This window comes from Ornithorhynchus anatinus, chromosome X1 (assembly GCF_004115215.2).
Source record: "Ornithorhynchus anatinus isolate Pmale09 chromosome X1, mOrnAna1.pri.v4, whole genome shotgun sequence".
Taxonomy (NCBI): domain Eukaryota; kingdom Metazoa; phylum Chordata; class Mammalia; order Monotremata; family Ornithorhynchidae; genus Ornithorhynchus; species Ornithorhynchus anatinus.
Window position 1 is genome coordinate 39,142,588 of NC_041749.1, and position 16,840 is coordinate 39,159,427.

A 16,840-nucleotide genomic window follows, 5' to 3' on the forward strand; every position below is an offset into this window, starting at 1 on the left:
CCATTTATGGTTCAAACAAAAATCTGGTTTTGACAGATTTCACACCATCTGAATTCAAGTCAACAGATTATGAGTCCCAGTTTCTTATGGTGTTTAACTAGTGTATGTGGAACAGCAGCAGTTGCCAAGACAACAATTGGCTTTTCTTTGCTGTACTTCAAGCTTCATATTTATTTCAGTTCTTTGACCAGACATGCATACTTATCTAACTTCTCAGTGTATGTTCTTGACAGTTCTGTTCTCTTAAGGAGAAGTGTTCCAATACACTCCACTGTTTTATTAAGTTTATCAAACACCAGAGGATCTTGTCTGTTGACCAGAATTCTTTGTTCTGTTATTCTGGCTCTGCTTCAGTATATTAATGAGCAACTGTTTTCCTATACAGTCTTATGCACCATATTTATAATAGGGTATGAGTCCATTCACTGTTTATTGCCATTGTTCTTGTCTGTCTCCCCTGATTAGACTGTAAGTCCGTCAAAGGGCAGAGACTGTCTCTATCTGTTACCGATTTGTACATTCCAAGCGCTTAGTACAGTGCTCTGCACATAGGAAGCGCTAAATAAATACTATTGAATGAATGAATGAATAGTTGATGACTAACTGTCAGTGTACAGTCCAGGCAACATAATTGAAACTGCTGGCATTATCTTTGTGCTCCAATTATGTGATCTATTGTCTAGTGAGTCACCGTATAATATACGTCCCCATCTTCAACCGAGTTTCCTTTCCTTAAGTATGTGTGGTATTTTTAGTGCTTATCACCAACTGGCATGACAAATCCTTCGATCTCTAACAGAAAAGTCTTCTTTAAACCATCACTTGTATCTACAATGTTAAGGGTAAGGCGATGCCAGTGATGCCTGAACTCGTTTTTGAATTCTTTGACGAACTGCTACTAGATAATACTTCCATGCTTTAATAGTATTCATATGTAATATGATTTAATGGTCAATTTATACAGGCTACAGTTGGATGTGCTGTAAAAATAATACCTTGGGGAAACCAAAATCCTCAAACGATTACATAGCTGGGGCAGTGAGGAGAAAGCACAGAAGAAAAGATCATTTTGGCAAACAACAATTAATCAATTTACATCTCCCCACAACTCAAAAGCCGCCAATTGTTGCCCATCTATCCAAGCGCTTAGTACAATGCTCTGCACACAGTAAGCGCTCAATAAATATGATTGAATGAAGAAATCCATCTCCACATCAAACAGATACTCCTTTAAGGCACTCGATCAGCTCTCCCCATCCTACTTAACCTCGCTGATTTCCCACTACAACCCAGTCTGCACAAGTTGACAACCTAACAACTGTTTTGGGGGCAATTAATCCTTGTACCCTAAGCGCTCAATAAATGCGATCGAATAAATGATCCCCATCCCCATAGTTAAGTTCTTCTCCTTATATTCTCCTTCCCCTAACCGAACGTATTTCAATGTCTGTCTCGCCCATTAAACTGTAAGCTCCTTGAGAACAGAAATCGTGTCTACCTACTCTTTAGTACTGTACTCGCCTAAGTGCTGAGTACACTTGCACACAGTGAGCCCTTAATAAATAGCATTGACGGATGAGGGAGATGGCTCTCAGACCAGAAGCTGCAAGAAAATTGTGACCAAATGGGAGCAATAAGTGTCCCCCCGACACTGCCAGTTGCATCTTCACATGGAACAAGATAAAAATAAGTTGGTAACACATCGATTTTAACAGTCACACCAGTCAGGTGCGCACACACGTGTGTGTATCTGGGTTGGGGGGGTGGGGTGTAATAAATATATTTACATGCCCAGAAGCATTATAGGCATCAGCTGTTTTCCTTTTCCCCAGTGTCCCACTGTCTGTGAGGAGACAGAACATCAGCGTGGGGTAGTGGATAGAGAACGGGCCTGGGAGCAGAAGGTCATGGGTTCTAATCCTGGCTCTGCCACTTGGCCTGGGGCAAGGCGATTCACTTCTCTGTACCTCAGTTACCTCATCTGGAAAATGGGGATTAAGACTGTGAGCCCCAAGAGGGACGGGGACTTAGTCCAACTTGATTAGCTTGTATCTACCCCAGCGCGTAGTACAGTGTCTGGCACATAATAAGCACTTGACAAATACCATTAAAAAATAGAAACAAAAAACAACAACAACCAAAAAAATGACAGATTGATAGTGTTTCAAGGAGGAGGGAGTGGTCCACAGAGTCAAGCTACCTCTTCTCTTCTCAAATGAGTAGCCTAAGGAGGAAGTAACTTTGTGCCTGGAGCAAGAGGCAGGCTCCACTTACAACATAATGAAGACTAAAGGTAGAAATATGGAGAAACCTCATTGCGAATGTTCTTCTCCCCAACCCTGCAAAGAGTCATTAAAGAACTCTCAGAATATGGCAGAGGAAGGAGGAGGCGGGGGGCACAGAAAAGGGGGATTCAAAGTGGGGAATTACTTGAGGGCTGAGAACAACTTCTTCACAGCTCAGCAATGTGACAGGGGTTGTACCTCTCTCTCATGCAGTACATATTCACACTCAGCATTTTCATAATGATAATAATTCTCCACTAACAATTTGTAAGTATTTGACTGGGAAACTTTTAAAATCTAAATAAAAGTCTAAGCCACACCAAGAACTTCACCCCCTGGACAGTAAGACCTTAAAGTACAACCATGGGGTTACATATTGTGAAAGAGAAAAGACCTTTTAGTTGCTTTGGTTCTGCACTGGCTGGAGATCAAAGTACTTGACCAAAGAAATCCCTTGCTTTGCCTAATAACAGGACCTCTCCACAACTCTGTGGCAGGTCAGCCACCTTGCCAATTCTTGTTTCTTCCAAATCTCTCCCCAACACAGCTGAATGCTTCCTGCCTCCTATCTCTCTCTACTCCAGTCCTTACTTCCCTCGCTGCCAGGTTCATTTTTCTACAGAAATGTTCGGTCCATATTTCCCCACTCCTCAAGAACCTCCAGTGGATGCTCACCTACTGATACATGAGATAGAAACTCCTTACCATCAGTTTTAAAGCACTCAATCAGCTCACCCCTTCCTACTTCACCTTGCTAATTTCCTACTAAAATCTAGCCCACAAACTTTCTTCTTCTAACACCAATCTACTCTCGGAACCTCGATTTCATCCCTTTTGACAGTAAGCTTGTTGTGGGCAAGGACTGTGTCTGTTTATTCTTATACTGTATTCTCCCTAGCACTTAGTACAGTGCTCTGCACACAGTAAGCACTCAATTAATATGACTGACTGACTGAATGAATCTATCTCACTGCCTACTCCTTACTCATGTTTTCTCTCTGGCCTGGAACTCCCCCAGCTTCATATATGACAGACCACTACTCTCCCTACCTTCAAAGCCTTAATAAAATCCCAACTCCTTCAAAAGGTCTTCCCCAACTAAGCCCTCATTTTCCCTGCACCACTTCACTTCTGCAATGGCTAAACATTTGTATCTGAGCCCTTTAAGCACTTGCTATTCACCCCCAACTTCAGTCGCATAGCTCCTATGCATATATCTGTAAATCATTTTAATGTCTGTTTTCCTCTGTAGAATGTAAGCTCCTTATGGGCGGGGAAAGTGTCTACCAAAACTTGTTCTCTTGTACTCTCCCAAGCACTTAGTAAAATGCTCTGCCCACAGTGAGAGCTCAAATACCACTGATTGATTGACTGTTGGGGAAAATAATAATAAAATTGTGGTATTTGTTAAGCACTTACTATGTGCAAGGTACTGTATTGAGTGCTAGGGTGGATACAAGCAAATAAGGTTGGACACAATTCCTCTCTCACATGGGGCTTACAGTCTCAATCCCTATTTTACAGATGAGATAACAGGCACAGAGAAATGAAGTGACTTGCCCAAGGCCACATAGCAGACAAGAGGGAGGCAGAGTGCTTTAGTGGAGCGAGCACAGGCCTAAGAATCAAAAGGACCTGGGTTCTCATCCTGGCTCTGCCATGAGTCTGCTGTATGACCTTGGGCAAGTCACTTTACTTCCCTGTGCCTCAGTTATCTCATCTGCAAAATGGGGATTAAGACTGGAAGCCCATTGTAGGACAGGGACTGTGTCCAACTCAATTTCCTTGTTACTACCCCAATGCTTAGTATAGTTCCTGGCACATAGTAAATGCTTAACAAATACCATTAATATTATTATTGTTAATAAAACTCCTTATTAGTAATAAAATTTTAACATCCTTTTGTCACCCAGGCCCGTGCTCCATCCACTATGCCCTGCTTCTCCTCAAGAGTGGCACAGGCACTTGACCTAGGATTCCCCAAACTTTGAGATTCTGTATTAGAGCACCAAGGGTCATAATTCAACATCCACCTCCTGCCTGGGGAAAAGGAGTTAGAGGCAGGCTTGCTTTCTGCCGAAGAAGGGAAGATATTCCAATAGCCGGCTTCTCATTTATCTGCCACTTGTCTGCTTTGTGATCTTGAGTAAGTTACTTCACTTCTCTGTGCCTCAGTTACCTCACCTACAAAATGGGGATTAAATCTGTAAGCCCCAAGTAGGACAGGGACCGTCTCCAACCTGATTACTTTGTAACTACCCCAGCACTTAGAAGAGTGCTTGGCATTCAGTAAGCACTCAACAAATACCATTATTATTACTCTCAAAACACCCTTAGGATGGGAGTCGGGTTCTTTGGTCCTCGGATATGCTACTACAAGTCACCCTGTCCAACCCAAATGTTCTGACCACAATGGGCTTGCCCCATCCCAATTGCATGCTCCAAAGTCATATTTTTTTCCTTTTTCTTTTTTTTATTGGTGCTTTTAAGCACCTACTATGTACCAAGCACTGTACTAAGAGTTGGGGTAGATCAAGAGAATCAGGTTGGACACAGTCCCTGTCCTCAGTCTCAGTCTGAGGGAGGAGGATTTAATCCCCATTTTACAGATGAGGTAACTGAGGTGCAGAGAAATTATGTGACTTGCCCTAGGCCACAAAGCAGACAAGTGGAGGACCTGGGATTAGAACACTAGGCCTGTGCTCTTTCCAGTAGACCTTGCTGCTCCACATCTCTGGCCCAGGAGATAACAACTCCTGATTCTGAGCTCTTCCCCCACCTTCCTACATCTAGCTACAATGAACCAATTTAGCCGGGACACCGACAGTGTCTTCTCCCTAACGGTGGAACCATTAGCATCAGGAGCTTATGGACTGCCTCTTCCCTGAGAGGCTTGATGGGAAGCCTCTGATTCTGTTTCCTGCAAGTAGCAACAGATTGTTATGGCAACTGAGACAAGTCACAGAAGGCAGAGGAAAACTGTGATTTAAGCATCAGGGAGGGACGAGCTCTGAGAACAGAACTTGGCCGCTTCCATTTGATCCAATTCAAGAAGACTGGCTCAGCTGCCCATTTTCGAGAATGGCCCTGACTGGATCTTTGGGTTCTTTTTTAATTCAAACATTTACAGATATGGTATAAGAATGTACGCAAAGAAGGGAGAAGGGGGAGGGAGTGAAGGCACTAAAGGGAGTACCCTGTTCCCTGAAATACTTCATCAGTTCTTTCCCTGAAAAGGAGAACTATGACAAGGGCTAAAGCATAAAAGTGTTTGGTTGGTTGGGGATGGGGATGGTTTCTGTGAGAATCACCTCCAGGAAAACCTGTATCCTCCCCACAAGCTGTCTGGAATAACCCTGAACCCAATGTCATGGTTTTCTGGTATTAATCCTTCTTGGGAGACGTGATCAGCCCACACGGTGCCTTTCGTAGGCAGCTGGTGATCGCAGGAGTTGATAAGGAAGGAACTGGGGGGCGGGAGGAGAAAGCTACCACAGCAACATCCCCTCATGCACTATCTGTTCATCTGTCTCACCGTCTTTAATGATCTCCTCCTACCACCAACACTTATGGGTGGACAAAAGATACCCCTGAAATACTGAGGTCAAAAGATGGGCCTGGTTGGCTCTGCAAACCCATTGGAAGGAGGGACAGCAGGGAATGTCTCTGTTATATGGTAAAATTGTACTCTCCCAAGCACTTAATACAGTACTCTGCACACAGTAAGCGCTCAATGAATATAAATGACTGACAACAGGGGAGATTAAACTCTTCAGTGAAAAACCCAACCCATGGAGTTCAACAGGTGTGCCCTCGGCTGGATTTCGAAAGCAGCGAGGTTTTGGGGGAGCCCGGGAAAAGGGTGCCCGATTCTGCAATACTTGAACCCAAACCCACAGCAAGGAGCTTGTGTCTTCTCTAACTGCACGGAATGAGTGAAGCTGGAAAGAAACCTGTGCTGCCTCAATCAAGTCCTATTCACCCCCCTTGGCTCTGCTTCCTTTCTTCTAAATCCTGCCAACCATTCTCCAAATTACCTCGGCAAGCTCACATTTCCCAGGTAACTGATTGCTTTGGAAAACAGGCTGATATCTGCTGCTTGAGAGCAAATGATCTCAGCTCGCTGAAGGAGTGAGCTCTTTACTCCCCTTCTGGGTTTCTTTTTCCACTCCTAAAACGTGCACAGACCACCCATCTCACTGCCTTGGCTGGAAGAGAAAACGATGCCTCCTAAACAATCTGCCCAGTGCAGATGAACCTAAATGCCTGCAGATGGTGCAATTGGCTTCATTTGGATCTTCCCTTTCACTTAACTGAAGGAGCTGCAATTTTAGCACTGAGGAAACGAGGAATCCCAATTCTGCTTTCTTTCAGTCGATAGATGGTATTTGTTGAGCGCTTACTGTGTGTAGACTGCTGAACTAACCAATCGTATTTACCCAACGCTTAATGTGTGCAGATCACTGTACTAAGCAATTGGGAGAGTACAGTATAACAAGATAGAGTTAATAGACAAATTCCCTGCCCAAACCGAGTTTACAGCCTAATTGCTTGGAAGATCAATTAATCAATGATATTTCTTGAGTGCTTACTATGTGCAAAGGACTATACTAAGTGCTTGGGAGAATACACCAGAATTAGCAGTACATTCCCTGCCCAAAACGAGCTTACAGTCTAGAGGGGAAGAAAGGCATTAATATGAAAGAGAGTTCAGTACATCAGAGTTGGTAGAGATGTTCTACTGTTGCCAGTGAAAACACCTTTCCCATCCCTCTCCCATCTTAGCCCGAGACCACTCTGTTTGGGCATGAAATGTGTCTGTATATTTTTATACTGCACTTACTGCACCCAGTAAGCCTCAATAAATACAATTGAATGAATGAATGAATCGCAGGGTCTTAGTTTACCTTAGGGGAAGGAAACACTGGGACAGTTTATTTTGGGCCTCTCCTACCAGAGCATCTGGGGGGGTTGGAAGACACTCATCCTAAAATTTCGATTCTCCGAGTTAGAAATGCCAGCTCCCCTATAATTAAAGGGAAACTCGGCTTGGTCACGGCACCAGAGTCAAACTCCAAATTCTAAACACGAACGTTTCTGGAAAGCCGACAGGATGCCTTGTTCTAGACACCCTGGGGAGAGATAATATAGCATGGATAAGGCAAAGCCTCGGAAGCTTACAAACTGGCATGGAGATGGTCAGGACAATTACCTAAGATGGTCAGACCTTGTGAACCTGAAAAGGGAATAGTAAAACGGCACCACCTCCTTTGAACAGGTCAATCTCGTGAATGGCTGGAAAAGCTTAGAGACAGGCCTACAGCTAGAGCGAGGCTGCCTAGCTGGAGAAAATAAAAGCAGCTGAATGCCAGAGATCTCACCTTGGCAGCCCCAATCTGCTCCTTGCGGAACTTCTCCAGGGGGGTTATGAGCACCTCGCTGGCATTCTCAATCTGGTGAGAGAAAACCACAGCCCAAACATAAACACATCTTATCTGGCCTCGGGTCCTCGGGCAGGAACCCATCCCATCCCTCACCTCGATACAACGGTTAGCCCTGATGTGAACTTAAATAAGCAGATGAGGATCCGACAGCAGGTATAGCGGCAGTCTGGCTTAGTGGAACACAAGCCTGGGAATCAGGACTTCGGTTCTAGTTCCAGCTCTGCCACTTCTCTGCTGAGAGACCGTGGGCAGGTCACTCAATCTCTCTGTGTCTGTTTGCTCATCTGTACAAAGAGGTAGAAATACCTGTGTTTCCCACTCCTAGACTGTGATCCCCCAACAATCAATGGTATTCACTGAGTACAGAGCACTGTACTAAGTGCTTGGAAGAGTGCAAGTCAATCGGTTTGCTAAATATGCTCCTTGGCCACAGTGACTTCCCAGTCTAGAGGGATCTACTATCTAGACACTGCTTGTGTGGGACCAGAGAAGTGTCTGATTATCTTCTTGTATCTACTTCAGCGCTTAGTACGGTGCTTGGCACATAGTGTTTAACAAATACTATCATTATTATCATTATTATTATTTAGTAAAGAGTGGTCTAATACATTTTACTTTTTTATTTTTTCCTCTCAGTTCAATAAATTAGCCCTGCCAGGATCGATTAAAAATGATAACTTCTCAGTGGTGCATTAGCACCTCAAAGTGCTTGAGTCATGAAGACACACCATCACCCAGGAAGAATTAAAAACAGGAAATGGATGACTAGACTCTCTGTTCATGGTAAGACCCAGCAGATCAGGTAAGCAGTTTCCCAACATTCCCTGGGTAAGAAATTCCTCCAAAGTAGAGCTAGATTTTAGCTTGAACAAGTGAAATACAGCCCTTACTTTCAGTGTGCACAAATCTTCCCACGCTGCCTAATAGTAATTGTGTTATTTGTTAAGTGCTTACTATGTGCCAGGCACTGTACTAAGCGCTGGGGTGGATACAAGCAAATAGGGTTAGACACAGTCCCTGTCCCACGTGGGGCTCACACTCTCAATCCCCATTTTGCAGGTGAGGTCACTGAGGCCCAAGAAAGTAAAGTGACTAGCCCAAGGTCCCACAGCAGACAAGTGGCATACGGGATTAGAACCCATGACTTTCTGACTCCCAGGCCCGAGCTCTATCTACTACACCATGCTGCTTCTCCACCTCGACGTTTACTGCTGTAAAACCTTTGGGCAAGGCTGCACAAAGGTTTCCCCGCTCCCTCTCCATTGCCCCAGAGTAACCCCATGGTGGTAACCTGATGTTGGACTCCTATGGCACTAAAAAGGTCTAGGTTAAAATGACAATCATTGGGAGAACATGCCCTCTTCCCAACCAGAGCAATAAGGCCAGGTGTGGCCTAGAATGTGGCCTAGAAGAGAAGCATCATGGCCTAGTGGATAGATCATGGGCCTGGAGGTCAGAAAGACCTGGGTTCTAATTCCTTCTCTGCCAATTGTCTACTGTGTGTGTGAGGCTGAGCAAGTCACTTCACTTCTCTAAGCCTCAGTTCCCTTATCTGCAAAATGGGGATTGAGACTATGAGCCCCATGTAAGATATGGACTGTGTCCAACCTGATTATCTAGTATCTACCCCAGTACTTAGTACAGTGCCTGGCAAAGAATAAGCACATAACAAATACCATTTAAAAAAAATTGAGAGGAAAAGGAAAGGAAGAAACAGGGGCCATCCAGAAGCGGGTTACAAGCCAAACTCTCCCCTCTCCGCCTCCCAGTCCCTGCCCAATCTGGAGACAAGTCTCAGCAGCCTGGCAGTGATGAAACGCTGGAATTGGAGGAGGATTCTTCCCCAGAAGGGCATGTGGACTGGGGCAGAGAGGGGAGAATTTTCCCTAATCCACAGCTAATGTTCCCTAGAAGAGGGGAGGGAAAAGAAAGGAATAAGCAGGGTTACATGACCAAAGAAGAGCCAAAGCCCTCAGATACTGCCAGTAGTAACTCCTGCACCCGGCTCACAAACACTAAAAACAAAAGCCCCAAAAAACCTTAACCCACTGGATAATAATAACAATGATAAGAATAATAATAATGGTATTTGTTAAGTGCTTACTATGTGTCAAGCACTATTCTAAGTGCTGGGGTAGATGCAAACTAATCAGGTTGGATATAGTCCCTATCCCCCATGGGGCTGACAGTCTTACTCTCCATTTTACACTTTAGTTAACTGAGGCCCACAGAAATTAAGCGACTTGCCCAAGGTCACACCGCAGACAAGTGGCAGAGCCGGGATTAGACCCCAAGTACTTCTTACTCTCAGGCCCATGCTCTATCCGCTAGGCCACGCTGCTTCCCAAACCTTGGTATTCTATAGGGCTTTTATTACGAAAGCGCTCTCACGTTAATTGGTTCATTTCCACCTTCACAATAACCCTGTGAGGAAGGGATACTCTTTCCATGTGAGGTCGCGTGAGTTGGGACGCAGCTCACTGGTGTTGTTCCTTCCTCAACCCACTCTGCCAAGACAATGCCCCAGCCAAGGGAGTCATCTCCTCTTGGAACCCCCAGGTCTCAGGCACACCCATGGCTCTGTGCTCTCTGCAGCTCTGGCTGCTCTGTCCCAGAACCACCTGGGAGAGCTCAGTTCAGGCAGGAGAAACAGGATTCCTGCCTTGGCTCAGGCGCCCGGGTGCTTCCGCCCTGCCTGCAGGAATACCGCTCGCTGAAAAAACAACCCTTACCTAGGTCAGAGGCAGTCACTGGGCCCACCGGCTACCCTGACCAGACCAGGGAAAGCTTCTGGAGGGAGGAAAGAAACATTCGGCCCCATCACCCGCCACCACGCCCAAGTTGGCCACCAGGCATAAACCCATTTTAGGTGGGGAATGTGTCTGCTTATTGTTGTATTGTACTCTACCCAGCACTTAGTACAGTGCTCTGCACGCAGTAAGCACTCAATAAATATAACTGAATAAACAATGAATATTGGCCATCATGCCACAGCAGAGGTATTCAAGTAGCATGGCCTAGTAGACAGAGCACAGTCCTGGGAGTCAGAAGGACCTGGGTTCTAATCCCAGCTCCACAACTTGTCACCTATGTGATCTTGGACAAGTCACTTTACCTCTATGTGCATCAGTTACTTCATCTGTAAAATGGGGATTAAGGCTGTGAGCACCACAAAGTACAGAGATTGTGACCAATCTGAGTAACCTGTATCTACCTCAGAGCTTACTAGAGTGTCTGGCACATAGTAGAACAGGAAAACTGAGGCACAGAGAAGTAAAGTGATGCAGTGAAGTGAGAAAGAAGGTCACGCAGTAAGCATGTGGCAGAGTCAGAATTAGGACCCGGGTCCTTTGACTCCTAGGTCCTTACGCTTTCCATTAGGCCACACGGCCCATGTCCTGCTGTGAAAGACTCTGTCACCACCCAAACAGAGGGGTCACCCGGGGCTCAGGTTTCTACCAAACATACCATCCTTAACCGCTCATCTTCCAGATTCCTGAGGACAGTGGCAAATTCTTGCAGAGACTTTGCTGCAAAAAAGAAATCCAATAGAGTTAGTACAGGAGGAGAGCCAAGGTGCTGGGTTTTTTATATCCCTCCTTTCCTAGCCTCAAGGGTAACCAAGTGCTTATAGTCATTTCACCCCAAATGTATCCATCCTCAGGTACCTCCAAGCTTTTAGATAATAATAATAATAATAATTGTGGCATTTAAGTGTTTACTGTGTGCCAGGCACTATACTAAGTGCTGGTATGAATACAAGCAAATTGGGTTGGATACAGTCCCTGACTCACATGGGGCTCCCAGGCTCATTTTACACATGAGGTAACAGACACAGAGAAGTTAAGTGACTTGCCAAGGTCATACAGCATACAAGTGGCCGAGCCAGAATTAGAACCCCTGACCTTCTGACTCCCAGACCTGAGCTCTATCCACTACACCATGCTGCTTCTCACCATGATCCTTCCAAGAGATCAAGAGTCAGTTCCTCCCCAGGGCCTCTATTTTGTGAAAATCCAGCAAGCACCAGTGGCCCTGGGAATTGACTTTTGATCTTTCACAATCTTGAGGCTGGGGAAGGGCTCCTTCAAGGAAGGAGTGGAGCTGAGTAAACAGCAATAGTTTTGAGGCCCCACAGGATAGCGGCCATGAGCTCTTGAGCGTGGTCTCAGCATGGTTGGGAGCCTGCCCAGCAGAGCGCATATTTCTGCTTGCGAGTTCACAGATAGCCTGCCCATGATTTGATCTCCTCACCCCACACTGCCAGAGGCAACTTCTTTTGATGTTGCGGGGAACTTCACCTTTTCCTTCAGAGATGGGGCTGACCAAAAAGTAGAGCGAGGGCAGACTGTAACCCTGGGCTCCCTTCCTACTCCTTCTCATTCTACAGGCTAGATCAAAAATCATTTATTCAGGAACTAATATTGTAACCCCTAGGCTTTCCCATGCTCACTGCTGGATGTCCCCAAGGGCTGAGGGCAGAAGGAGGAAGTAATTGGAGTGCATCTGCATAATATTGGTGGATTTTTCCACATGTTTTTAGTCTTACACAATTCTCATATCTTCCCTGATGGACGGTACTATGATTTTTCTATTTCCTTCTCCTTCTTCAGTCACTGTAATTTCCTCAGATCTCCTTTGGTGGAATTGTTCAACTGAGAGGTGAAAATACCCGTGACCCAGGGAAAAGAGAAAGAACTATGCAGTGACCCAAGAAAAAGGTGAGAGTCACCAGAAGTCATTACTGGGCCCCTAAATGTCCAAGGGACACTATTAACAAAAACCCTTACCTAGAATAAGGAGGGAAGAGGACGAGATATGACCCAGAAGATTTAGGGTGGTGCAAATGGAGGCGGGGGGGGGGGGGGGTGAGCTGGACATGGAAACCTGACTCCCCATCCATAAAGCCCCTTCTGCTGGTGGTAGGAGTTCATGCCAGGAATTAGAGTCAGTCAATTAGTCAATTGCATTTATTGAGCGCTTACTGCGTGCAGAGCACTATACTGAGCACTTGGGAGAGTACAGAGAAGCAGCATGGCTCAGTGTAAAGAGCATGGGCTGGGGAGTCAGAGGTCATGGGTTCAAATTCAGGCTACGCCACTTGTCAGCTGTGTGACTTTGGGCAAGTCACTTAACTTCTCTGTGCCTCAGTTACCTCATCTGTAAAATGGGGATTAAGACTGTGAGTCCCACATGGGACAACCTGATCACCTTGTATCCTCCCCAGCACTTAGAACAGTGCTTTGCACATAGTAAGTGCTTAACAAATGCCATCATTACTATTATTATTACAATATAACCACAAAAAGTTTATAGTCTAGATGGGGAGACAGACATTAATATACATAAATAACAGATATGTAGATAAGTGCTGTGGGGCTGGGAGAGAGGATGAATAAAGGGTGTAAGTCGGAGCAATGCAAGAGGGAGTTGAAAAAAAGGAAAAGAAGGCTTAGTTAGGGCAGCCCTCTTGGAGAAAATGTGCCTTTAATAAGGCTTTGAATGGAGCAGGGAGTAATTATCTATCGGACATGAGGAGGGAGGGCAATCCAGGCCAGAGGCAGGACGTGGGCGAGAGGTCAGACAACAGACGAGAGGGATTAGAGGCTGGGTATTTGCTGAAATTCAGGGGGCAACCCAAGCTTGATGTCCGTTGGGTCTACACAAGGTATAGTGTACACAACATGGGCCTGGAAGTCAGAGGGTTATGGGTTCTAATACTGTAACTACCTAAGCTGGTAGCTACCCCAGTACTTAGTACAGTGCCTGACACACAGTAAGTGCTTAACAGGTACCATCATTATCATCTACATGTGCTTTGCACTGCATGTGTGCAGGGGTTCCTGAACATTGCACCTGTCCAGTATATCAGAGACGTGTGTCCGTGTAAGTCCACAATTCCACATGGCTCTGGCCTGCCGGCAGGAAACCCAAAACAATGGAGTGGGCCACCCCCACCCCAGTGGCCACCCCACCACAAGACAGGCCAAAGGCTGGGTCAAAGAGTTCTACTCGGCTAGACCTCGTACGGTGGCCCATATACTGTACTTCACCTTCAGACCGCCCCTAGTTAGGAGAGGGGTTTCCCAAGCACTTACTACAGTGCTTACTGCACACAGTAAGGGCTCAATAAATACGACTGAATGAATGAATGAAAGAATAGCTTCCAGAAAACTTGGGGAGCTGGGATGGACTGCCTGCACCCAGTCATCTCTATCATTCAATCAACTGTTTTCATTGGAGACTTACTGTGTGCACAGCACTGTACTAAGTGCTTGGGAGAGTGCAATTACTAACCCCCCTTTCTAAGCCTTATCAAAAGGCACATCTCCTCCAAGATGCCTTGTGTAAATCCTCCTTTCCTCCTCTCCCACTCTCTTTTGTGTTGCCCTGATCTGCTCCCTTAATTCATTCCCCCTCCCAGCCAGCCCCACAGCACTTATGTCCATATATGTGATTTATTTTATATTAATGTCTGTCTCCCACTCTACACTGTTAACTCACTGTGGGCAGAGAATGTGTCTGTTTATTGTTACAGTGTACTCATTCATTCAATCGTATTTATTCCCAAGCGCTTAGAACACTGCTCTGCACACAGTTAGCACTCAACAAATATTGAATGAATGAATGCAACATAACAGGGCCGGTAGACATGTTCCCTGCCCACAACGAGCTTACAATCCAGAGAGGGAGACAGGTATTAATACAAATAAGTTATGGATATGCACATAAGTGCTGTGGGGCTGAGGGAGGAGTAAATAAAGGGAGCAAATCCAAGTGCAAGGGTGATGAAGAAGGGAGTGGGAGAAGAGGAAATGAGGGCTTAGTCAGAGAAGGCCTCTTGAAAGAGATATACCTTTAATAAGGCTTTAAAGGTGGTGAAAGTAACTGTCAGATATGAGGAGGGAGGGCGTTCCAGGTCAAGACAGGATGTGCACCAGAGGTCGACAGCGAGACATACAAGATTGGGGTACAGTGAGTTGGTTGGTATTAGAGGGGTGGAGTGTGAGGGTTGGGTTGTAGTAGGAGAGCAGTGAGATAAGGTGGGAGGGCGCAAGATGACTGAGTGCTTTAAAGCCACTGGTAAGGAATTCCTGTTTGATGAGGTGGTGGATGGGAAACCACTGGAGTCTCTTGAGGAATGGGGCAATATGGTCTGAACTGCAAACCCAAGTGGCATATGCAGGCAGCCCTGCCCCAAACTAGACTTGATTATGGGCCTCTTAGGACCCGGTTGGGAGGGGTCTGCACTCCCGGGACTCAAGCCAGGCCTCCCAGGCAGGGCCTACCAGGAAAACTCACACACTCCATAATTCCCACAAGGAATAGCCCCCAAAAGGAGCCCCTGAAACTGAAGAGGCCCAAACCACTGGTCTCCTTTTCCTTTCAGTGCAGCCTCTCAACTTACCTATGCAGATCTCATCATCTGTTTCTGCATCGCCTATGCACTGGAATTTAAATTCATTTAGAGAATCAGCAAATTTCCGCTTGGCTGAAGAGAGATCTATGAAAAAAGAGGAAGAATAGGATACACATTACTATTGTGATTAAGCCAAGAACAGTCCAATCGTTCTCCCAGTAACAGATTCTACTCTCGCTTTCACTATTATCCTATTGATTGATATTACGATCTGAAAAGTTTCTACTCTAATTTTCTTGTACTCCACCCTCTCCTTTTACTAGATGTAAATAGAAGGAGAGAGGCATTGGGAGTGTCTTCCCCACCTCGGAACACTCAGAGCATCAAAGGCAGTATAGAGATTCAAATGCACTGAATTTGAATTGCTGCCCCCGCCCCCTCTCTCCTCCCCCCCCCCGCCCCCTCTCTCCCCCCCAACATGGCCGATGGACTGCAAAAATAACAGAAAGAGGTTGTTGCTGCCCCCGATCTCATTACCCAGATCCATCAGTGGTATTTATTGATTGCTTATTGATTGCTTATTGTGAGCACAGCACCGTACTATTAAAAAAATGGTACTTAATAATGATAACAACAACAGTTAGGGTATTTGTTAAGCAGTTACTATGCATCAGGCACTGTACTAAGCACTGAGGTAGATATAAGATAATTGTGCTGGACACAGTTTCTGCCCCACATAGGGCTTGCAGACTTAATCCCCATTTTATAGATGAGGGGACTGAGGCACAGAGAAGTGAAGTCACTTGCCCAAGGTCACCCATCAGACAAGTGGCAGACTCAGGATTAGAACTCATCAGCTGCAGACTCCCCAGCCTGCTGCTTCTATAAGTTAATCAGGTTGACCACAGCACCATCCTACTTGGGGTTCACACATCCCCATTAGTTACAGATGAGATAACAGGCATAGCAAAGTTAAGTGACTCGCCCAAGATCATACAGCAGACATGTGGCAAGAGCCAGGATTAGACTATAATGGACACATCACAGACCCATAGCACTTAAGTACATATCTTTAAATAATAAATTACTTATTCATACTGTCTCTCCCTCCAGACTATAAGCTCATTAAGGTCAGGGAACATGACTGCTAATTCTGTTGTATTGTGCTCTCCCAAGTGCTTAGTACAATGTTCTGCACATAGCACATGCTCAATAAATATGATTGATTCCCTGCCCAGAGTGAGCTTACAGTCTAGGGGGTCTTAGAGTCTAACTTACAGTGTAGATGATAAGGGCACAAGTCCCATGTGGGACAGGAACTGTGTCTGACCTGATTAGCTTGTATTTACCCCAGCACTTAGAACAGTGCTTGACACATAGTAAGCACTTAACAAATAATAATAATAATGATGATGATGCAGTGGCCATCGGCATTCCTAGGAGTTCCACCCTGGCCCTAGCCCTAAACCTTGCCTCATTTCTAAAAAACATTGAGCCCCTTTCACCTGAGGTATGGTTCTACATTACCCTCATGGACAGGGATAACGTCCTCTTAATAACTCGTGTGCTTTCCCAAGGGCGTTCTGCACATGGTAGGTGCTCAATAAATGCATTTGACTGATCAGATGTCAGCATTTAACACTTCTTTCCAGCTGGACATTCTGAGCTCCACCATCATTTCATTCATTCATTTATTCAATCGTATTTATTCATTTATTCAATCGTATTTATTGAGCACCGTGTGCAGAGCA

The 16,840-nt window shown here is 45.5% G+C and overlaps 1 protein-coding gene across 3 annotated transcripts in view; it reads right to left on the reverse strand.

Moving 5' to 3' along the window:
• The window catches only part of ARHGAP26 (Rho GTPase activating protein 26), a 472,294-nt gene that overhangs the window by 329,410 nt on the left and 126,044 nt on the right, over window positions 1–16,840 (reverse strand). For all 3 annotated transcript variants that reach the window (XM_029050709.2, XM_029050708.1, XM_029050712.1), the window contains exons 2-4: window positions 15,138–15,233; window positions 11,198–11,259; window positions 7,667–7,738 (exon numbers count right to left, since the gene is read on the reverse strand). In XM_029050709.2, coding sequence (XP_028906542.1) covers window positions 7,667–7,738; window positions 11,198–11,259; window positions 15,138–15,233 — 230 coding nt within the window. The remainder of the gene's footprint in view (window positions 1–7,666; window positions 7,739–11,197; window positions 11,260–15,137; window positions 15,234–16,840) is intronic.